The sequence below is a fragment of the Ceratotherium simum genome, chromosome 3 (assembly GCF_057802395.1).
Source record: "Ceratotherium simum simum isolate JZ-2026a chromosome 3, ASM5780239v1, whole genome shotgun sequence".
Classification (NCBI taxonomy): Eukaryota; Metazoa; Chordata; class Mammalia; order Perissodactyla; family Rhinocerotidae; genus Ceratotherium; species Ceratotherium simum.
This window is the reverse complement of record NC_141902.1, coordinates 96084440-96109586: the sequence shown is the minus strand read 5'-3', so window position 1 is coordinate 96109586 and position 25147 is coordinate 96084440. Positions and strand designations below refer to the sequence as shown.

General features: G+C 42.6%; 1 protein-coding gene across 5 annotated transcripts in view; it reads right to left on the bottom strand.

Moving 5' to 3' along the window:
- Positions 1 to 2204: 2204 nt before the first annotated feature.
- Positions 2205 to 25147, bottom strand: part of EFL1 (elongation factor like GTPase 1) — a 129207-nt gene continuing 106264 nt past the window's right edge. For 4 of the 5 annotated variants that reach the window (XM_087429033.1, XM_004431997.3, XM_087429034.1 and 1 more), the window contains 3 exons: positions 23838 to 24820; positions 12661 to 12845; positions 2205 to 2532 (listed from right to left, as the gene is read on the bottom strand). In XM_087429033.1, the coding sequence (XP_087285159.1) occupies positions 2344 to 2532; positions 12661 to 12845; positions 23838 to 24820 (1357 nt within the window). In that variant the 3' untranslated portion in view covers positions 2205 to 2343. Of the gene's footprint in view, positions 2533 to 12660; positions 12846 to 23823; positions 24821 to 25147 lie in introns of all 5 variants that reach the window. The other variant, XR_015551651.1, reaches the window with a different exon arrangement.

Here is a 25147-nt window from a genome sequence, read left to right as displayed (position 1 = left end):
CCCTATTCTCAGTTCTAAGTACACAGGTTAAGCCAAGTTCTGAAATCAATTATTTTTCTAAACTTTCCAGTCATAAACGTGAGCCAGTATAGGTAACGATTCTGAACCCTGGACATGGGTAGCGTTACCTAAGTTTGAGGCAGAGAAGAGAAGTATCAGCTGCCCCAAGTCCTCCCCGTCTTCCTCTGCCAGAGTGAAGATTCTGCTTCTATTCATGACTTACCTGGTCTTAACACAAAGCAGGCAACAATCCCTGGAATCCTCTTGTGATGCACTCAGAGCAGGGCTCACCAAGAGCAACTGAATAAAGAATGGGACCATGGGCTGTGCACTTAACTTTATCAGGTCCTAGATGCCTATTCCATATCCCCAGGATCACAACAGATGGGTATTTCCCCTCAGGTCGATGGAAACTGACCCAAGAAACAGGCCAACCTCCCAGCACCCCCTCCCCCGGCCCACCTGTGCTCCCCGGTTGGCTGGGAAGAGGCATTATGTTGATGTTGCCTATGCCTGTCCCCTGAGCAGCCTCTGGACCTCAATGCAAAGACTGCTCCAGGAGTGTGAGCGTCCTAGTTCCGTGGCTTCCTCAACCCAGCCTTCCTCATTACTCCTGAGGCCTGTCTATAAATGACTGCAAGAAACCAACCCCACTGTAACAACAGGAACACCCCCACTCCCACTTTGGGACTGAGAACCTCTTGGTTCATTCCATTGCATTCAACACCGAGGCTGAGGCTGGGCACAGCCCTGGGACACCGAGTCAAGACACAGCCCTACTATGCTGCTGCAGATGGGCAGGGTTTCAATGACTGGGGTCCCGTCAGGAATTACACAACAGGCGAGATTACTCACACGGCAGATCAGCTATATCCCTGGGCCTGCCTCTTTGCGGTCACGTGACTGCTCATTATTATCCTCCCCAAACATGGAGAAGGAACAGCAGTAATCTATCACCTTGACATGTCACTTCCCCACACCGGCACCTCTGGCAGGGCCCAGCAGGACGGCAGAAAGAGCTCCAGCACTTGCTGGGTGAGGCATCTTTTCTCTACTAAATGCAGCAATTGCTGATAAAGTGCAGAGTCTAAGAATACTTTTTAGAGCACATCTGGCAGTTTGAATGATGTTATTTACAAATGCTATAAATCCATGTGCTAGCTTTTCCTATGTTATCAAAGTTTTCAGATAAACCAGTACGAATATCACTCTCTCAAATTAATTCAGATATCAGTATCTGTTAAACTCAGACAGTGAATTATCTATCCACACTTTCCCCAAAGTCTGGGTCAATCAGACTTGACCAGCTATGTCAGGGCTTTAAAGATTAAAGATAAATGTCTACAACTAGTATCAAGAAGGACCTAGTTTATTGAAAAAAAAACATTAAAAGCATTTCAAAAACAAAGTGTGGTCTGATAACTTTGTGTGTTTTAAAAAAGAATCCTTCTTCTAAGTGGCTTTAAAAATTATTCATGTTAACATCAAAAATTACAAAATCTATTTTTGACTGAATTGCATTTGTTCCTTATATGGGGATCTCTGAATGAGGCAATTGAGGAGATTTCAGAAAAATATTTACAATAAAGGCAATAATCTCATGCACATTAGCTAATATCCCTTTGGTAAGGCTAAAAGGAAATAGCCAAGAAAACTCCAGAAATTTACCTTTTTTTAAGAGAAAAAGGATTAGATCATAACTTTCATTAACATTTATTTAAATGAGTGATACAAATTATGAGGGAGTTGTAAAAACACAAAGTGTAAAGACTGACAATCGAACATTACATTGTCTTGCTAGAAAATAAAACATTAAATGGATCAGCCATAGCAGCAACTTAGTTTAAAGAACTAAAAGGGAGCTGGTCTCTCAAGTATGTGTTCTCTCCAAATGATATTAAAGGCTGCGATTCAATGATTCAATATGAAATATGTGTAAGTGGAGGATGTAATCAGAGGTGTGACACTGTGAAGACAGGCAGAGGCGTGCCTGCTCAGTGTAGAGGACACTGCCCACTGTGGGGTCTGCGCATGGTGCCTGCCCCCAGCACTGAACAGGCCGCCCGTACCACGGCCCACATCTTACCATCGGGGGTTATATATGGGATAGTAATAAGTCATCACTGCAACATTTATGATAACTTCTTGCCTTGTACCAGAATCAATTAAAACAACACTTTGGAAACATGTTCTCTAACGCCCTCTTTAAAATATTTATATGGATCAACTTTATTGAAAGTGAATGCACAGAGATAATGCAGCATAAAGAAATTTTCCCAGTATCAAGCCCTGGGTGATACTTGTTAATTTATTATAAAGAAAAGAATCCGCCAGTAGTAGTAGCTACTTATTTTTGCTGAGGGTTCTCTGCTTTTCGGCGTGCTCCACAATCTTTTCCTCCACATATAGCCCCTTCCGCTTCCGCACCGCATTCATGTACTTCCGGGCCTGGTTCTCAGAGTCAGCCTTCTCCCCAAAGTGCAGGTATTCCTCCTCAGTGGTTGGCACCCAGAAGGGGTCGCTGGGAAGGACCTTGTAAAAAGAGGTGACAGAATGTGCTAGATTAGGCAAATATCCTTTCATTTCAAACCCCAATTCAGACAGTCTTAGACAAAGAAAACAAGTTAAGCAATGAACAGTCAAGCTTGCTATCAATGGTAAACAAATATGAAGAACCATGGGAGGCGAGAACAAACGGAAGCAGAGTCAACAAAACTTATATATATTATTCTTTGCTCATAGAGCCATTACATAACACTAAGGAAGAAAGAAAACTATTAATTTTGAATAATTTAATAAACAGGCTCTCCCTTTCACTAGGAAGTATCTGGGAGTTGGTGTCTTTTCTTAGTTTTGCCCTTGTCCACAGCAGAGATCAACACATGTAAGCACATTCTTGATGACTCTGGGCTTTTGCTCCAGATTTCAATAGAGTGCCCTGGGGAGCTAGACCTGGTGGACCAAAGGTTCCTCCCAGGCCAGAGGCAGACACGAGCACCCTCCTTCCCTCTTTTCTCTGGGCCCACGCCCACTTACTATTATGGCAAGGAAGACGAGCCCAGGGGACGCCACGCTGAGGATAGTTTCTCTCTGAGGCTACTCCTTGAGGGGACAGGAAAGAAGCCGAGAAAGGGTTAGCCTGGATGCCAGACTGGGCAGAGTGGCTCGGCTCCCCTGCAGCCAAGTCATGATGACTAACGAGGCAGCGAACTTGGACATGGACTCTCCTCAGGTCCAGATACAAGGGACTGACTTCCAGAACAGGACAGAGAATGTGCATATGCTGAACACTCCCCACTTCTGCTACGGGAGCAACACTCCTCCGATGGGCTCCTTCACGCAGAGAGAGCTCCACAAGCCTAATACTCCTGCCTCTCTTCGCCTCCTCACCCACGGTTCCCCGTGAGAATCAGACTGCTATGTGCGAGAGGAGAAAACAGAGTTGGGGAGCCTGGCCTCTTCTTTTTCCTCTTCTACTGGAAGCAAGCTGTCCGCAGGAAGTCTATAATCTGCCCTGTTCCTCCATGCTGTTTCCAGAAGCCGACTGACCCTGCAGCAGGAACCCTGCCAGGCCTGCCTGTCTAACTCTGGAGGCAGTACTGGGAGTCCAGTATTGCCTACAGATAAAGACCACACTCTCTAAGATTAAGCTTTATCAGTAATAAATGTAAGAGTCTGACCTTTATATGCCTTACTCTTTTTGTAGTTGTTTCTTATTTCTCAATTAGAGGGAAAGGGGTAGTATTTATTGGGTGCCCTCAAATCCCCACACTTTCGATTTAAAACATAGAAATTAAAGAAAAATATAGTTTAAAATAGTCACTCTTCAACACAAGAAAGGGGAATTTCTGTGGACCAGGAAGGGAGAGGTTTTTGGAGGGAGAGAGGGGAGGCCACAGTAGTAAAGGGGGGCAAAGGCCCCATCCATATTCCACAAGGGGCCAAGACAGATGTGAGCCAGGAGGCCCAAAGCCACACACTCCAGGCATGTGGGGTCCAGAACCACCTGCTCTTCTGCTCTTCTCGGGGGCAGGAAGAACCGTGTCTGCCCAGGGCTGTGGCTAGAAGTGAGTCGCAGACCATGAATTAGAAGCAGTCGCCCTCTGGAGACCAGACTTGGCCTGTGCTGAGTTCGCTGTCCTGTGCATCCTTACTTGAAGGTCTGAACGGAACAGAAAGGCTGAGTAAGGGAACTTCACCTGCTTGACTGCATGAACGGGGACACTGGTCCTCTCCTGCCTTCAGACTGAAACTACACCATCGGCTCAGGCCTCTGGACTTGGACTGGAACCACACCATTGGCTCTGCTGGGTCTCTAGCTTGCCAGAAGTCCACCTTGGGACTTCTCAGCCTCAATACCCTCGTGAGTCACTCCTTACAGTACATCTCTTTATATACCTCCTATTGGTTCTGCTTCTCTGGAGAACACTAATACAGAGTTTTACTTTGGAGTGAGGGAAATGTTTTGGAACCAGATAGGGGTAGTGGATGCATAATATTGTGAATATACTAAATGCAACAAAATTGTTTACTTTAAAATGGTGAATTTTATATTATGTGAATTTCACCTCAATAAATTATTTTTTAAAAAAGAGACTTACAGTAATTTTCCAGAATAGAGCAGAGAGATAGAGATTAAAAAAAATATGAAAGAAAAGTTAAGAGCCATAAAATATGTGTAGGTTATGTCTAACAGGAGTTCTAGAGTCAGAGAACAGAGAACAGGAGGACACGAGTCTTCAGACTGAAATCCCTCAGAGTCCTGAGGAAGATGGTAAAACAATCCGCCCTCCGTGACAGCGGGGAGGGCGGCATACCTGTGAGCACCTGTGCCCCAAGGCCCAACTCTGACCCACCCGACACTACGGACCAGGAGGTGAGGGCTAGGATGACTGTGCCACCTGCCCCCGAACAGAGGCTGGAAACAAAGCAGCTGCCCGTGTCCCGGCGCCGAGGCAGACACAGAGAGAATCAGACACACGCCGGTCGCCTCCAGAAGAACCCACACCAGACCCGTGGCTTCGCACCAGCAACAACAGACGCCAGAACACAACAGCGCTTCCAGTGCCGGGGAACCTCAGGGTGAACCTAAAATTCTTTACCTAGTTAAACTATTATCGATGAACAAAAAAAAAAGCCTTTTTCAGACAGACTCTAAACATGTACTACATCTCACAGATTCTCCACAAAAGAACTAAACAAATACCCTTTAGCAAAAAGATAACAATCCCTGAAGAAGGAAGAAGTAAAATTCTCAGTCTTTGTAAGAAACCAAGCATACAAGCTGCTTTAGGAACCGGTTACTCTGCTTTGCTGATGGGACGGGGTGAGAGTGGTGGTGCCTGCTCCTTATGCAACAAAACAGGCAAAGAAAATGCAAGGAGTGGGAAGAGCCAGAGAAGTCTGTGTGTAAACTCAGATCCAGAGAGAGTTCCACACGTCACCAAATCCAGAGCGGGCACCAGGCCAGAGCGAACGCTGCACAGGGATTACCAGTGCTGGCTCTGGACCAGCCAGGTGTCCTAGTGCAGCACCAGCTCCCAAATGCTTAACTGTGTGATCTTAGGCAAGTCAGTTCAAACCCTCTTGTGCTTCAGTCTCTCATTCGTAAGGATGCAATATCAAAGTCCCAATCTCATATGACTGCATGAGGATTCAATGAGATCACTGATTTAGGTAGCGCCATGCCTGGGATGTAGCAAAGCATCTAACCACCCTCTCCATCACACCGCTAGGTCAGGAATCAGGACCAGCGTCACAAGGGCAAGCACACCGGAATGGAAGCGGAAAGGGGAAGCCCAAAAGTGGGCAGTGTCTCCGTGTGCTTTCATGAAACCATCAGGCTGGAACGACCGGAGAAACAGACTGACCCAAAGAGCTGCTGTGCATTCTGGGCCGGCAGATGAAGCCCTCTGCTTCCACAGTCACCTATGGGCCCTGTGCTGCCCTCCTCCCATGCCACAATCACACGGGTGCGTAAGAGCACGGACCAGTGCCCTCAGAGTGAAGGGAGATGAGGCTGGATGTGAGGACCCAAGTGCCATCAGGGTATATGTCTACGGAGTGATCAGCAAAGTCCCCAAGGGTGCCATCAACAAGGTACTGGCAGGTTGCTGGGGCCCTCCAAATCCAAATGGTGTGACGTATACTGCACTGGGGGCTCCTCTGCAGTCTTATATAGCAAAATGCTCATGTCCAGAGGAGGAGAATACCAGAAACCGCACTTAGAAATGAGCCAGCAGATAGTAGGGGAGTTGGGAGGGAGCAAAAAGCCCATAAAGTAAGGGTTCCCACATCTGGGATCTGTGGTCTTTGAGGAGGAAGGACACCCCGGCCCAACACGCCAGGTACATATATACAGGCACTTCTCGTCTGAATGTAAAGAACAGCTCACTGATCACCTGGCCCTGTCACTACTAGCTGTGCAGCCTTGAGCAAGTCACATAAGCTTTCTGAGCCTCTACCCTCTACTGAAGTGGCAAACTGACCGAGGCCCTCTTAATTCAAGGACCGTCCTCAGAGCTTTCACACATCACCTCGTTTCCTCTGCAGCTAGGTCCAGGTCTGGGAGGTCAACTTGCCCAATGAACCCCAGCTGGTAAGTGGTGCCGATTCACCTGTCAAGTGAGGCCTGCCTATGGACTCTCTGCCGGGCTCTTCAGCTCTCTTCTCTTCCCACCACGAACCTTTGCTTCAAGAAGATACAAATGACTATTTTTCTTTGCAGGTAGGCACCCTTAGTGTATGCCTGATGAATGTATACTGATTGAATGAATTGCTGCATACCTGCCTTGACTATTATACAACATGGGTAATTTCTCCTCTTCTTCACTGAATACCTGTACAAGCAGACGGAGAGACCATAAGCCTCTCAGAAAAATCTGACAAGGTACCAGAGTAGTTAAGTGGTACTGCTGATCCCGAAGTCTCCACACACTGGTGAGTGCATGTGGGGGTCCTGAGGGGCTGACAGAAGCCTGGGGGCAGGACAAGGCAGTGGTGGGTGGGGATTTTGTGGCTGGAGACAACTGGTTGGTATGAGAGATTCCTGAAATTGGCTGGTGCCACCACACTGGCCCTAGTGGCCAGACAGGACTGGACCAGACAAAGACCAGTGAGGACATAAGGGCACTGTGTGGAGCTGAGGCCCATTTTTCTCTCCCCATCATGCGGTCACAGAAGGCCTGTCCTTCTTAGAGAGGGGAAGGGAAACAAAGTCAGGAAAACGGAACATTGCCCGGGGCGCTCATCCACCAGACTACCCTATCAGAGACTGTGATGTCACTAGTTTCAAGCTGGTTACTGGTGCCCTCCCCTAACTAGCTGGACGATAAACCCATCACAGAATATAAAGAAGCTACATGTTCTTAGCAGGTCTGAGTCGTGGTGAATAAATTTTTAATCCAGTTAAAAAAGTGACAAATTTTATAGAGAGAAATAAATGAGGTGCCAGTTGAGAGACACCAGACTCAGACTGGCCAATTTAAGACCAGGGTTCCTGTTTCAAAAATATGAGATCCAGACGTTTCAGAAAGGGTCCAACTTTGTCTGAGCCTCTGGCATATACGTCTGGCATATACGTTTGCTCAGTGTGTTTCCCAAGATGCCAGGACTTTCTGCACTCACTTCCGTCTGCCCAGGGGACTCCTCTGCAGACTCGCTCCAGCCAGCCCTCCCTGTGGGCTCCGCTGCCCATGCTTCCTCTGTGTAAGCTGGGCAGATGCAGTGTCCACCCTCACCTCCTGCCCCTCACCACTCCTGCCTCTGGGCGGGCATCTTGAGGCCTCTTCCTCAAAATGCCTAACCAAGTCTCAGAGCAGGGGAGATGGAGCAACACCTGACCCGTTAGGCTCGTCTGGACTTTCCTTAGGGCGGCAGCAACAAGGCGACCCCTAAGGGTGTCCAGGTCGTGCTCTACAGAAAGACCCCTCGAGGCCAGCAGCTTGGAGGAAAAGGTGCTCCTCCAGGATTCACCTGCTGACAGTGAGGATGGTTTCTGCCACCCCGCAGCCTGAAAGGGATGCCATTTTCTAATTCACAGGAAGGCACTCAACTGCTAGTTGTTGGCCAAAGAAGTCTAGAAGGAAAAGCTTTGGGAGCTTCATTTCGATTTTTTGCCCAGTTTTCACTATGATTCTGGCTGGCAGGGGGGAAACACCACATCCCAAATAACCTTCCTCAGGACTATTGTAACCACTTCTCCCTCACCCTGTACGAACTTTGGCCCACCCCGCATGGGCATCTCAACGCTAAATGGCGAGTCTTGGTTACGCTGACATACATGTAGAACAGCGCTAGTTGGTAATATTTTTCTTTCTGTGCCTGTTATTAGCTCCTTTTCTTCCTTTTTCATAGAAGGGTAAAACATAGAAAGAGAAATTATGAGATTGCTGACTTCAAAGGTTTCCTCATGGAAAATGCCTGTAATTTTATTTTCTCTATTTTTTGAAGCACTTTCTCTCAAAAGCTCTTGATTGTAAATTATATGGTATGGTACAATACAAATGAAAAAAAGTGCCTTGGAGTGAGAAGCCAGATCTCAACAACTGCGTTATTTCTAAACCTAACTATGGGGGAAGAACCAAGAGCCAAAAAATTTCAGATCAATGACATTTAATTATAACATAGTTCTCAAGACTTTCCAAACATTTGTAGCTTTGGGGAATAGGACCATGACGGGCGGCAAGGAGACAACAGGAAGATGACACACAACTGGAGCAAAGAGCAAACTGTTCTTGACTACACTTTCCTCTCGAGTTATTCATGAAGAGACTGAGTTTAATAACAAGTGGTCACTAAGCCAGAAACTAATTGTTTTAAAAACTACTAAGTACGTAAGATTAATTTTCAGCTTTTTTTTTTTAAATTTTGAGAGAGAAAAGAGACTGAAAAACCATGATTTTCATGGTAACAAAAACTGCCTATTTGGTAAAAACTTGCTGTTTTTATACTAGTTGTTTCCAAATATCCATCCTCCCCTTTTTCTTTGGTGATAGGTATTTGAGGTGGGCATACAGGCCCCCTAGGTCCTGGGGAGGTAGGCATACTTTTTCTATAAAGAGCCAGATAGTAAATATCTTAGTCTGCAGGCCATATGGTCTCCGTCGCAACTACTCAGCTCTGCTTAGAAAATATGTGAATGAATGAGTATGGCTATATTCCAGTACGTTTTATTCATCAAAACAGGAAATGGGCCACAGTTTGCTGACTCCTGATCTAGTTCAAGACTACATTTCCCAGCCTCCTTGTTAGGTGGGGCCTTCTTAGATGTGGTTCTGGGCATGGGATGAGGTGGAGTGACTTGCGCGACACTCAGTTCATGTCCTTAAAGGGAAGGAGGATGCCCTGCTCTTCCCAGTCCCTGTCCTTAGTGGCTGGAATGCAGATGTGATGGTGGGAGGGGAACAGCCACTTCGGACTATCAGTGGAAGCCAAGTGTTAAGAAAGGCAGCAAACCAGAAGGAGCCTGGGCTCCTACCACAGCGAGCCACACACCAGCCCTGGACTGCCTCCATAGACTCAAGAGAGACTCTTCTGTCTTACAGAGCAGTCTTACATGTTTCCTAACCAATATATTTGTCAATTAGGAAATGATCAGAACTTTATTTTATAGATTTTTTTTAATGTGCTTTATAAAATCACTTTCAAGAGTAAGAATGACTGTAAAATGATGAGGTATTTTTAACAATAGAATATATGAATTTGAATATATAATTCTTCCAATAATGATGCCATTATAACAGCTTTAAATACCTGTTTTGGATGCGTATTTACAGACAATCCCAGGGATTACTTAACTTACACTCTTTGTTCTGATCAAACATACTATAACCCAGTTTTTGCACCAATGTTGATCAAGGCCATCTTCATGAGACGGACGACTTGTCGTCTCTAAGACATTCAGAAGCACTGAGTTGTAAGTTCTGAAGGCAGTTTTCAGCAATGGCAGCACCAGTGAAGAAAGTGTTTTGCCTCTCGAGGTCATTAATTTGAAGTGGAATAAATCTCTCTTCGGTTCTAAATATCATTTAGCCGCACTGCCCTGTAATCACGTCTGGTCACTAAAACCCATGGCAGAGGAATGTAATGAGGTTTTCCATTAGGAACATCAGTTAACATATTTACAGCACAGACATTGTTCTTACTCTGCAGAAGTTGCCTTTGTAAATCCATTCCTTCTATTTCTTACTGGTTTGTGTTCTTATGTAAAAGTTGAGTGCCAAAAAAAAAAAAAAAACTACAAAGCCACAAGTTCGGATAAGTGGGAAATTACTATCCATAAGCTTGGGTATTAACAAATGACTTAAATGTTGTAGTGCTATTGTTTTCTACATAATGAAATACAGCAATGATACCAATCAGATACAAGCCAATAAAACCATCAAAACATCGATTAGTTTCTGGACAAAGATACAAAACGCAAGAAAAATTTCATAGCAAATCACTGTTAAAATGTAGCTTGTACTGACAAAAAAAGATAACCTGAACTGGAACAACATTAACTTTGGTTCTATCAAGCATTAAAAATGTGACTTTTGGGCCAGCCCCATGACTTAGCAGTTAAGTGCGCGAGCTCCGCTACTGGCGGCCCGGGTTCGGATCCCGGGCGCACACCGACGCACCGCTGCTCCGGCCATGCTGAGGCCGCGTCCCACATACGGCAACTAGAAGCATGTGCAACTATGACGTACAACTATCTACTGGGGCTTTGGGGAAAAAAAGGAGGATTGGCAATAGATGTTAGCTCAGAGCTGGTCTTCCTCAGCAAAAAGAGGAGGATTAGGACGGATGTTAGCTCAGGGCTGATCTTCCTCACAAAACAAAACAAAACAAAACAAAACAAACAAACAAACAAAAAAAGCATGTGACATTTTTTTAAGGAGGAGCAGACACAATTGAGTGTTTTGGACTAACAACTCCACTCGTATCAATTTAGATATGAAGTTGCCCATTAAAATTAAGTTTGCCCTACCCAAAGTAAATTTTTCTGAACTGTCATCTTTACTTTGCCAATTCACTTGACTAAAAATTCATTTTAAAAAGAAAGTTCTCCCTCAATTATTCCCATTCTCCTTTATTATCTAAATTTAAACTATTCATTTAGAGTGTTCTAGAGAAAGGGACCCATCTGCCTAAAGAAAGTGATAGAAATAAGAGCAGCTTAGCATTGAACCTAAACCATGAGTTTGGTTTAAACAGAATTTAGGGAAAAACCCTGGACTATCTGCGTGAAGCTGAGCACAATGCTGCACTGCTGAGAACAGACCAAAATGAATGTGGCATCGACTCTGAGAATGACACCAAGGAAACCATCCTCACGCTAGGGAGGGCCCACCAGCGTCAGGCACCAGGCTAGATATTCCACATACTTTACTTCAAGGGCGAAACAAACTCAGGGAGGTGCCACAGTTTGTCCACATAAGTGGCAGAATTAATATTTCAAACCAGGATTCCCCAACACCGAAGTCAATGCTCCTTCCATCAAACTACAAACCTCATGGTAAAAGTGAATAACATGAAGTTATTTAGATTCCCTGTAAACAGTGACGACAAAAACTGCTCTTTTTTTGTTTTTTATTTATTTATTTATTTATTTTTCTCCCCAAAGCCCCAGTAGATAGTTGTATGCCATAGCTGCACATCCTTCTAGTTGCTGTATGTGGGACATGGCCTCAGCATGGCCAGAGAAGCGGTGTGTCAGCACGCACTCGGGATCTGAACCCGGGCCGCCAGCAGCAGAGTGCGCGCACTTAACCGCTAAGCCATGGGGCCGGCCCAAAAACTGCTCTCTTAAAACAAGCTTTCTACTCACATTCGATAATTTAACAATCCTACTCCTGATCTTAGGCATTGCCTGGAAACATAACAGACTGTCTTCTGCACAGGTTTTCCTTCACCTGCCTTTTCTCACGTGGCCCCTCCAACTGAGAGGGGCCAACCTCTCCTCTCTAGCTGGCTACCTTTCCTTTAAGGCTCTGTTCAGGATGCTCTGACCTCTCCAGCCCCTCTTCTTCTTATGTTTCCCCCAAAATTAAAAAACAGTGTGTTCACAACCTTTTCTTCTCTCTTCAGCCATGTGGATCTGTTCAGTTTTCATTTTTGATTACCAGAAGGTTTGCCTTTTCACTACCTTTACCTACACTGACAAGGAAAGGTTCTGATGAGCCATTTCATTCCACAACACTTGAAAGCCATAGAAACCTTGAATCTCCGTAGCAAGGACTGAAGAACACGTACAACATAATAATTGAAAGCTGTCCCCTGCAAGAAGCATAACTGTTCTCCTCTAAGTACTAGAAATGCTTTTTCCCCCAAAAGAAAAGTTCCTTCAAGTTTCACTTTCAAAATGTGTTATTTTCTTTTAAAAATCTAAAATATACCTTTAGAGTGGAAAAAGAGGATTAAACGTTCTGCGTCTTAAATCTCACATCAAATGAAGAGAGAGAATGAATATGTGTATGTGTACATTATCAACCACATCTAATCTAAGGATCGTTTAATCTGGATGGAAAGAAAGCCCTCTGCTCTCTCCTGTCCATGTGACAGAGTGGAGACGCAGGCAGGCCAGGCAGCCTGGGAAGTTCCGTTTGCTACTCTTGGCGGCATCTAGAGGAAGCACAGCCATAGATGAAAGGAAGGAATGGGGATTTGGGTTTTTACCTCCCAGTGGCTGAATACCAGTTGCGGGCTGGCCAGGCCACTCGTCCTCTTCCTGATTTCATCGGCAAAGCCAAAGCTTTCAGCAACAGGCAGCACAGCCTTGATGATGAACATGTCCGTCCCTTCTTTCATTTCTTCCTGAAGCACTCGACCTTCTCTCTTTGACAAGACAGCATAGACCCGACCTGCAAAGCCATATAGCTTTTAAATTCATTGACCGCTTATATGTGTTGACCCACACAAAGATGTGATTACTTACATACCCTGTAACAATCCACTAATGAGTAATTTTGTTACCAATAATTGTAGTTTACAAAAGCATGGAAACTTTTTTTTTGTTTGTTTATTTAAAAAGTAAAGCATGGGGCTGGCCTGGTGGCATAGCAGTTAAGTTCACGTGCTCCGCTTCGGCAGCCCAGGGTTCACAGGTTCAGATCCCAGGCGTGGACCTACGCACCGCTTACCAAAGCCATGCTGTGTCAGCGTCCCACATAAACTAGAGGAAGATGGGCATGGATATTAGCCCTGGGCCAATCTTCCTCAGCAAAAAAAAAAAAAAAAGAAGAAAGAAAAAGAGGAGGATTGGCAACAGATGTTAGCTCAGGACTAATCATCCTCAAAAAAAAAAAAAGTAAAGCATGACAATTATAGAAAAATTAGAGATAAAAGATAACAAAAAGTGAAATCACCTCAAATAGCATCACCCAAAGGCAATCCCCTCAACACAGCATGAGGAACAGGAGACTTTTTCTTTTTTTGGGTGAGGAAGATCAGCCCTGAGCTAACATTCATTGCCAATCTTCCTCTTTTTTTTTGTGAGGACGATTAGCCCTGACCTAACATCTGTCACCAATCTTCCTCTTTTTGCTGAGGAAGACTGGCCCTGTGGTAACATCTGTGCCCATCTTCCTCCACTTTATATGGGACGCCGCCACAGCACGGCTTGACAAGAGGTGCATCGGTGCGCTCCCGGGCTCTGAACCCTGGGCCGCCACGGTGGAGTGCCCGCACTTAACCGCTACGCCACTGGGCCAGCCCTGCCAATCTTCCTCTTTTTGCTGAACAAGATTGCCCCTGAGCTAGTATCTGTGCCCATCTTGCTCTATTTTGTGTATGTGATGCTACCACAGCACGGCTTGATGAGCGGTGCATAGGTCTGCGCCCGGGATCTGAATCTGTGAACCCTGGTCCCCCGAACTTGAGTGGAGCGCACAAACTTAACCACTACGCCACTGGGCTGGCCCCAAACAGGAGACTTTTAAAAGGACATTTTGATATGATTTTACCTATGAGCTGTCTTTGGGTATGAAATCCAATGAGATGAGTGTCACCAGGCTTTGTAAATATTAAAATATTTTAATAATTCTGATATATTATTATTGTGATGATGATAATTAAGATGACGACATAGGCTATTTGGGCCTAGTCAGCAAGCAATTGGCACAATGACATTTTTATACTAAAAATCAAAACCACACATATTTAAATGCTTGCTTATATTTTTTTAAACTGATAATATTTAAGTGCCGTAAGTATAAGAGTTTTATTCCCCTGAAAACTGATATTGGGATCTTTAATGTCTGGTAACAATTTCTATTGCCACATCACAAGAATTCTAGCAAATTCTCTTGGCTAACACTTTTACTTCGTCTTTAGGCACAATTCTGCCTTACACTCAGGAGGGAGATGTCCCTCCTCTGACTGGCTTCTGTATGAGTCCCTCTGGGTACTCAGAGTATCCTTTCAACTAGTAAGCAGAACAGACTGCAAAGAACAGAGATGAACTGAAAACCACAGACAATTGTGAGGAACTTGCTATAGCTAGCAGATACTCTCATTAAAGCCACTTCTTTCACCTACCACTTAGAAAAAATAGTTTTAATCAGATAAGTGATCTATGAATATATTATCCTTAAAAACTGACAATATTGCAGTTAAGCAGAGTGTACATCTCCTCACTGAGTCCACCACATTGAGCCCTGGCCTCTGTTCCTAAGTAACTGGGTGATCATCTGGTGTGTCTGCACCCACCTTTATTTACTCGTTTATTTTTTGGACTAGGAACTCAGGACACACAGAAAAACTGTGAGACTCCCAGCCTTCTCTCTCTGACCAGATTTCCCCCTGGTGGTGGTGATGAGGAAGGATAAAGGGAAACAAAGGGCAGGAAGCACATTGTGTCACAAGGTCTTAGGAATAAAAAAACCCTAAAAATTCTAATGGGCCTTCCTCATCTCTAGGTTTAGCTTAAAAACAAACAAATCGAAAATTCTATTAGTGATGCGAGGCACCACCTTTCCTCTTCTCTGCCCCCCCAGCTAGCTGCCACACTTTCTCCTTCCTTTCTTCCCCACAATGCCCACGTAGGTAGCTTCTCATTTCTTCACCACGTGCTCTTTCTTCAACACTCAGGCTCTATCGGTTGCCCTGGGATCTATTAAAACTGCTTCCTTGAAATTCCACACTAATTTTCATATTGTAAACGGTTTTTTCTCAATGCTCATTCTCCATGCCTTCTCCGGTTTCTGAAGCTGCCGATCAACACCTCCTCTGACAACTCTCTCCAATCCTAGGAATGACCCTCCTTAGACCCCTGGCCCTCTGACCATCATGCTACTGTTTACTTCAATAACTATTAAAGGTATGACTTCTTAGAGTAGTCTTCTTAGAGTAGTCTTTGAGGCTCCATACTCCTCTCTGAACAAACTCTTCCCTCAGAGAGCCAATTCATTTATCATTTATGTGGTTTAAACTACTAATTTTACGCCTGCGGCTCCTGAGACTCTATTCTAAGCCAGGCCTCTCACTTGACCTCCAATCCCACACTTACAATGACTGCCAGGGCATTTCCACTGTGCAGCCTGACTTCCTTTTAAATTCAACACATCTAAGATAAAATATATTCCCTATTGCAAAAGGCAACTCCACTCTCCCAATTCTACACTGTCATTTCCCCTGTCATTCATTCCGTTCAATCACAGAACAGTGGGTTAGAAGGGAACTAAGGGGTCAACAGTTCTGCCATAGTAGTCATTTAAATTCTGCTACATACTTCGGAAACTCACTTCCTCCCAGGGTAGCCCATTCCATTTTTGGAATGCCCTAACTGGTAGATAATTCTTGAGCCCCAAATCTGCTCCCCTGAAGTTTCTAACCATTAGTCCTAGTTTTTGTCATATGAGACTAGTTTAATCCCTCTTCCATACGTCAGCCTTTAAGTTACTTGAAGACAGCTATCCAGCCTTCTTTGTTCCAGTCTAAACACCTCCAATCTTTCTATGACATGACCTTTCTTTCCTATTCCATCCTGACAACTTTCCTTTTTGAAATACTACGATTTATTAACATCTCTCTTGCAACGTGGTACCCAGAACTGAAAACAATAATGTAGGTATAGTCTGAAAAGCTCTGAGAAGAGCAGAACAATTATTATCTTTATTAGTGATCTCCTTTAGGCTATATATTATTTGCTTGAGATTCATACGAGGGAAAAAAAACTTACTATAATAGCTAACGTGTGAACTAGTAATCTTTATTTACTCTGCTACCTCATTCTAAGAAAAGTTTTAAGGTGGTTTACGGAAGTAAATACCAAACAATGGGGTGGGGAGGGAGGAAGAATAAGTAGATTGGGGCACACAGGCCCTGACAGGGTGGTTCATGGGTACAAGCCGCCTGACTGCTGCTGCTGCACAGGCCAGCAGCTGGCCCTTCCTTCACGGGTCATGCCAGCAGGCTTGGATCAATAATTGTAACTGAAACTGAATATAATTAATCATGTAACTTTAAGCCATTCAATTTTAATTCCACTAAAATTAAATCCTAAAACTAGGGCACAGTGACGGATCACTGAACAAAGGAAAACAGCTATAATACAACCTTCCAAATGCACTTGGCCTTCACGACAGGTGCGTCCAATGCTTGGATGCATTCAGAGACCCTGCCACCGTCTCCTTGAGAAATTAATGTGCCACATCAACGAGGATTTCTGAGCACGTGGCTACTGACTGTAAACACTTTGGTAGCCCTTTAACCAGGTGTCTGTTCCATCACACCTCAGTCATTTGTTCAGTCATGCAAAGAAAGACAGCCGTGTGCCTTACTGTGTGCAAGGCACCAGGGAAGAGGCATCCATCAGGAAAGAAATGTTAATTGATTGACACAATTTTGTCAGGGATCGACTTTTTTGTGTGTGTGTGAGGAAGATCAGCCCTGAGCTAATATCCATGCCAATCCTCCTCTTTTTTTGCTGAGGGAGACTGGCCCTGGGCTAACATCTTCCTTATCTTCCTCCACTTTATATGGGACGCCGCCACAGCACAGCCTGACAAGCAGTGCGTTGGTGCACGCCTAACCGCTACGCCACAGGGCCGGCCCCAGGGATTGACTTTTAATGACTACACTATGAACGTCTCAGGCTGGACTCAAGGCCCTGTGTGATCTGGCAGTAAACCACTGCCTCAGCTCCTGTAACTGCCAGACCCTGGAGTACACAGAGCACAGACTCCACGCTCTGAGCCAAGGTAAAGCTCTCATTGCCCACAGCACACAACTGAGGTTTTTCCACTCTGAGCTCAGCTTCCTCACCCTAGAATACTCTTGCCCAACTCTACAGTCAAACCTCCTGCATCATTCAAAGCCCATTTTAAAAAACAAGTTGCTCCACCAAGTCTTCTGTGATATCCCAAGACCAAAATAATCTCGTCACCATTTGGTCTTCATTGAACCTAATCTGTTATTTCATGGCATTATAGATTCTTGTATATTTTCCTCTTCCATAATAGGCAGTAAGATTGGTCTATAGATTCTACAATCTTTAGAGCTAGAAGTTTGGCAATCAAAGGTATGTTGTGTTTTTCAGAATTCAGGAAGAAGCAGCTGTTCACAGCACTGTTTTCTCTAATAGTAAATAAACAGGAAACAATAGGAATTCCAATTTGGGGATGATGGGAGGTAAATTATAGCATATCAAATTGACAGGATCTTATGCAGAGCTCAAAGTGAAAATTAAGAATACTAAGTAGCCAAATGGAAGCATGCTTATAAAATAAACAATAAACGTAAAAAGGAAAATATTAAACTGCTTTTACCATAACGTTATAGCTATACAAAATGTCCTAGTATGGACAAAGACTGTAAAAGAAAGTGGAAAACGAGAGGGTGATTTCCAAGGAGGAAGATTTTTCTCTCATCCTGTAGTTTCTGCTATTGTTGGTAACATTTGCGGTATAACTTCAATTAAAAACACAATCCAAAAGAAATTGGTGGGCACTTCTTATTCTTATAAACCAGGACACACTAACCTCCTTTTCTTTTGTCACAGAGCAACCAGACTGCTAAATCAAGGAAATGTGGTTGACAGGATGCAGATGGGCTGCCACCAAGTATGAGATAAAGTACGCTGTGGACATAAACGGGAATGGCGGCTGGCTGCTATTATATAGATGCATTCAGCTAAAAGTTTATAGGAAGTGGATGTTAACAAGTCACCCCCACCCTGGAAGGATGTCCTTAGTGAAATGTCAGTGCTCTGCTCACAGTTCTGTGTCCTTACTATGATAAGCAGCAACTTAAAGATTCGGAAGGCATGATGATCATAAATCCAAAGTTGACATAAAGCTGGTAGGGTAATAAATACTTTGACAGAATCAGGATAACTAAGTAAGCACCCAAATTTAACAATACACAAGTTAGCATGGGTAAACACAAGGTTTTACAGCGGGGTTCAACAACCAAGTGTCCAGGATTAGAAAGATAATGCTGAACAGCAATTCCTATAAAACCAACTAGGAATGAGTTTACCTAAAGTAGTCTTCAGTGTTGTGGTACAAAGAAAGCCAATTTAATACTTAGTTGCTGAACTGAAAATTATTCCATCAAAGCCCATTCCATCCATCAAAGCCCATTTTAAAGTACTATCACTTTCAAAAGATTTACCCTGTTTTATATTTTGCTAATCCATATTTCTCATAAAATATCATCACTGGAAAACCATATTTATTCAGTGAATTTAAATGTATTTTACTTTCTAACTGTTTTACATAATTAAGCTTTGTCACCTTAATTCATCTCTCAAAGCTGGAATCACACTAAACATAGTGTTGGCATATGCAGCTCAATAAATTTTGGTTAAATTGAATTAAGAAATGCTGGTGAAACGCAAAAAGAACCCCAAGTGTAGAATAAGAAAAGGTTTTCAATGTAAACAGTGACACTTATTTAAGAATGTTTCTAATACACTAAAGCACACATATTCTAACAATGTAAGCGTTCATCCCTGTATGTAAAAACAGAAGGAAGAACCACAATAATAGTAGCTGTGACTAAGACAGAAAAAGTTACTTTTTATATGTGAAGTTACTTCCAGAGATAAAAACTATGAAGAGTAAGTATAAAAATAGTTAACAGGTTAGAAGAAGAAATATGAAAAGAGACAATTTACTGGTCACATGACAATTAAAACGCAAACCAATTCTGATGTCCATTCAAGCCTATTAAAGGCAATTCATGGGTCAAAAATGATAACAGAACCACACCTTTGGAAAGTAGATTTTACAAGTAAAGAAGGTCATTTTCTTTGGGTTATTTCCCCAGATAAAATGATTTTGAGATGATTATTTTTCTACAAAATTTCCCATCTTGACCATTAGCAATCCTATCCATTTATAGAATGATTTCTGGTAACAATTTGTGTAGAAAGAACTAAGTTTTAAAAAGAGACTAAGGAAACATTTTGCTAAATAAAAATGACCTGAACTTGTCTTTTCACTTGTGCCAATTCTTCGAGAATTAAAGCAACTATCAGCAAAGTCTGAAGTCTTCTTGGAAGATCTCTATCCAAGCAGGAAGCAAAAGGCCTTAGGAATATATAGGTCTTCTCATTTCTTTTTCCAGTTGAAAGCGGTGACTTAGAAAGAAAAAGGAAAACACAAGAAGTGACTAGCTTCCATCCTGATACACCTTGGATACTAGAGATTGGCAATCATTACCAAAGACTCCCTCAAAAGCAATGAGAAAACAAGCTTAGGAGGAGATTCTCTAGTCTAAGAAGAGGGTTTCAAAGCAATTCAGGAAAAAAAAAAAATTCCAAATCAAATCTAAACACAGATTCTTTGTAAGGCAGTGGTTGTGGTAGCCATTTGGTGTCTGAGAAACGTATTAAGATGGCTGACCAGCGACAATGGTACAGAGACTGTATCCTAACCAATCCACATACACACAGATGCCACTTCACAGGGGTCAATGAGGCCTAGCACAGTGGGATTTGTACCTGGAAAAGGCAAGGCAAAGACATCTTGCTCCTAAGAGAGAAGACGGCAAATAACCCTAAGGATTAAGATACGCATCTCTTCCTAGAAAGTGCCAGAACTGAGTCTGATGGCCATGTGAAGAGGGCCAGGATGAAAAGAAAAGGATAGGATGACAAGAGATATTTCGAGGAACTGTCCTAAGGCTGCCTGGTCACATGCAGGGTCCTGGTGGTGATTTAATAGAAATGAGAAAATGGGCACATCAGGGTGACACAACAGAAGTGACTCAACAGTCTGCTGGGAATTTCAGTCTGATAAACGCCCAGAACTGATCCTGGCTTCATGTGTTGTGCTGAAAATTTGTCTTCTCAGAGAGCAAAAGACAAATGCCACCCCAAATGCATAATGCAGAAGAGACAGCACTTTTGGGAGGAAATATGTGTTTCCATTATGCTGGGATTCCAAAGGAAGGAAAGGATAGGCATAGACATAGATGGACCCTAGACTTTAGGAGGGATCATTTCAAACACATACAGGAAAAGAAAAAAAAAAAATCCCAGGTTTTAGGATAACAAACCCTAAGATAAAATTCCTTTGGGGAGTAATAAGAGTCTGAAATATCAATCATGAATGATCCCAATGAAAGAAAAAGGAGGAGAGATCTCCCCCCACCAAAGTACAGCAGTAGCCCTAGAATAAATCTGCTGGGTGATGGAAGGTACTCTGTTGTGTCTTCTAACTCCTATTTTAAGAGGACATGCACAGCTGATAGAAGAAGGGGATCCACCCAACTAAGGGTGGATCAATAGCATGTCCAGGATGTTAAAAACGACAAGAAGCTGAGCCTACCAAAATAACAGAGCTAAAGACAACAAAAAGAATCTCTTCCATTCCTTTCAAAATAAGGATGTGACATATCTACTGAAACTTGGAGAAGCCAGTGTAATGTCAATAGAGAACAGCAAGAGAGCAGGGGTTGGTTCTCAATATCTAGGGTACCTCCATCTCTTCAGTAAGGAGAATCATGAACAAACTGTAGCAGGTAGAACAAACACAGTAGAGAGAACTCTGAAGTTCAAAAATAGATGATGAACGAGGAGCTGATGAACGAGGAGCTGGCCGTCTTAAACGAACTCAAGCCTCCAGGACGAGAATTATATCCCACGGTCCTAAAGAAATTTGCCCTTTTGAGAAATTACGGGTAGCACGGTAGCTGCCAAACTACAGGTAAAAGATAAATGATAAATGAACTTTTTGAGGATGAAAACACTGGATTCCATAAACTGCAGACTAGAAAGCCATTTGCTAATTTCCTGCAGAATTTTAAGAAAACATTACAAAGATTGTACATATTTATACAAGCATGAGGTAAACCTTTGGAGCTGACATGGACTTTCTCAGACAAAATCACATCAACCTAAGCTTATTTTTTCTTCTAATACGGTTGTTAAGTTGATAATCAGGGGAATGCTATATATATATATATATATATATATATATATATATATATATATATAAAAGACCTTAACTTCTTCAAAACATTTGATTCACTGCTTCAGTGGTCCTTCATTCATCCTTTTCATTGTCACCAGACAAGAAAAGGACACATGAAAAAAGGAATCAATGTGTTAAGATTATGGTGTTGGGACTTCTTGGCATTAAAAAAAACAAACTTCCTTCATTATTGCTGTAATGTTTATTACGTTTATATATATATATATATATATATATATATATTTATAAACTAAGAAAAAGGTTTATTGTATAGGTTCCGCTTACTCATATGTAAATACAGTTCTGGTGGGACTACATAATTTCACTCACTGAAATTTGGATTTGGCTTTTTGGGGAACAAAATGAGAAGGTATAACTTTTTTTTTTTAAAAGAAGAAATGAGGCAGGGTCTGCCCCGTGGCATAGTGGTTAAGTGCATGTGCTCTGCTGCTGGCGGCCTGGGTTCAGATCCCGGGCGCACACCAACACACCGCTTGTCAGGCCATGCCGCGGCGGCCTCCCATATAAAGTGGAGGAAGATGGGCACAGATGTTGGCCCAGGGCCAGCCTTCCTCAACAAAAAGAAGATTGGCATGGATGTTAGCTCAGGGCTGATCTTCCTCACAAAAAAAAAAAAAAGAAATGAGGCTGATCCTGACTTTTCACAAGTTAATGACAAGATGCCATTGCTAAATTGCATTAAAGAAGAATGCTGTATCACATGGGGAGGTAACTGTGTCTGTGTTCTGTACTGTCAGATGACATATTAGGTGCTGTGTTGAAATATGGTTGCTTTATTTAAGAGGGAGGCTGACCAAATAAAGTACATCCAAAGGATGGCAATTGGAATGGTGAAAGAATACAAAAAAAGTCATATCATGAAAAATAGTTGAAGAACCTGGAGAGTCTTCTCCTGGACAGAAAACTAGAAAACTAATGCTCTCCTCAAATATATAAAGTGCTACTGCATGTAAGAGGGACAGATGGTGGTACAAATGGTTGGAAACCAGCAGGAGACAAGACTTTTTGCTCAATATAGGAAAGACATGGTCTAATCATGGAACTGGCTGTGAGCTGTCCATCAACAGAAGTATTCAAATAGAGTAAGCATCTGTCAGGGTAGGAGAAGAGCTCTGAGGTCTTCTTCAAGGATTTGAAGGAATCAAGATTCCTTGATTCTAATTCTACCTCTGCCTTCTTAAATTAAGAAGGCTCTCAATGGAAATGAACAACATCTGGGAATGGTCTAGATTGGCGTTCCTCAAACTAACATATGAATTCCATGAGATGTTAATAGGTATGCTATATTCAAATAAGGCTGAGAAACACTGCATATTATATTTGCAGATCTGACTCACAATACACACTGGCTTTAAGCAGTAACCAAATCTATGTAACTTTCTTTAACCTAGCTGTTTTTGAAATGCTGCTATGGATGCTCAATTCGTCTCATAGAAACCTTACTCTGATGCAAATCTAAATTTCTTTTGGAAAGAAAAAAACCCCAACAATTTAGATTTCTGCTTTCAGGAATTTATCAGCAAAAGAACCTTACTCAAAAAAATGTAAAATAACCACATATTGACTTATAGGACCTCAGAGTGAAAGAAAACCTAACAATTTGGTCCACTCTCTCATCCAGTGCTCAACTCCCCTTTCTAACCTCCTCACCACTGAAACAGTTCCATGATCTCAAGAGGGTAAAAGAACTACTGTGCGCCAGGCACTGTTCTAGGCCCTCTATTGTGTTCTCATGTTAATCTTTGACAACCTCCAATGAATTATCTTCTTTTTTATAGGTGAAAAAAATAAGTCTCAGTGAAGTAATATCTGTCAAAAGTCAAAATAGCTGCTAAGTGCCAGGGCTCCACGTCTCCTGAGATCCCCAAGGATCTTCTCCTAAAGACAGAAAAATTGGGAGTAGGATTTGATATAATTATATATTATATATATATTATATATAATTGATATATTATATCAAATATAGATTTGATATAACATAATAGTATAAATCCCAAATAATTTTCTTCTTCAGAAGGGACCCAGAGTTCACAGAAGCCCTTTTGTGTACTCCTTTAGGAGTACAACAATGTCGCCTCATTCTTTGATCATTTTCAGAATCACTCTGGTTACCCAGACTGGTATGGTTATTCACTTGAGAAAAAAATGCTGCACAGGTTTGGATGGTAACATAAACAGGCAGTTAAACAAACGAGTCTTTCTATTTGTAGAAAGAAAAGATCTTTAGTAGTCAAATTCTCCCCCTCCAGATTTTAATACCTAAGGCCTCTGGCTTTCAAAGATCTTAGTTCCTTAGTATATTAGATGATGTAGCTTCTGCAGAAAAATATTAAACAAGTTTAAGTTTTCTGATCTAGGAGACTTCACCGTTATTCAGGGCATTTCTCACTATCTTTACCTTTCTTTCCTTACCAAGAACATCACCGGTGGCCATGATGTCGCACGTGTACATAGCTGCCATCAGACGCTGAGGTTTCACCTGCAGTGCATAGCGACACGCTTCTTTCATGGTAGCAATCAGCTGTCCCGAAAAGGGTCCATAGCAGTCAGTGAGTGAAGATTCTCCTTTCGGAGAAGCCCTCTTCTCAAAGGGCTCAGAGGAGCCATCGTGTAGCTCTTGATTTTCACCTCCACCAGGACACGTTTCACCTTCCCCCTGTCCCTCTGTCACCAGATCACTTTGCTCTCGATTCTGTTTATCACTTGCTCCGTGTTCCTCAAATTTACTTAGGTCCCATTTTTCCAGAACAAAGCAGACACCCATGAGAGGCTCCTCACACATGGGGCCAGAGAGGGTTGCTAGCTGGAAGCCACTCACGATGCTATTGCCCAAATCTCGGTATCTATTGGCTTCTTTTGAAGCTTTGCCAGCTGGGCCTGTCCATACTGAGTTCTGAAAATCTTCACTTTTATTTACTAACATGTTGGGCCCACATTTTCTTGGGCCAAATGACCAGATTTGGTCAACAGTGTTCCTCCATTTTCTCCCTGTTAGATGTTGCTCTAGTTTTCCTTTGAATTCCCAAATTTTCTCTTGGGTCTTCTGGTGAATCATCTGAGTATTTTTGCCCTCATTCAAAGAGGATGTCAACTGCTCCATAGACCGAATCAAATCACTATTTCCTTCCAGGATCTGCGTGACTTCTTCTGGAAGGGGCACGGCCCGAACACTGAGCGTGGCCAGTTTATTGGGAGTTGCCATGGTGACCAGTCCATCAGAGTCGACCTGGATTCCTTCCGGGATTTTGCTTTGATCTTCTTTTGTTTGGTGTATGACTGCAACTTTCTGTTGTTTGCCTATTTCTTCATTGACCATGTCAACTTTTGGGGGTTTTGTGATTGTTTCTCTGAATGGAATGATGGGTTCAGATACACTGATTTGAATCTTTGCAAACCTACAGACAAATTCAAGAGAAATAACAGAAGGTTATAATCAAAATGGCATCAAAACTCCCATGTAGAAATATTACACAACAAAGATTCTGCAAAAACACAGAAACATAAAAATTATTTCACTGTGAAAGATCAGTGATTTACATTATATCAGAATTCAAAAACCGCTTTCATTTCAGATTTAAAAGACTATTTCTAATGGGAACATACCTTCAGGGAGTTCTTTGCATGTATTAGAATGTCACTGCTTTGTTCATTCTCAAAGTAAATAAACCATTTATTTAGATAAGAATGTTTTGAGTGGAAAATAAATGTTTTAGTAAAATTTG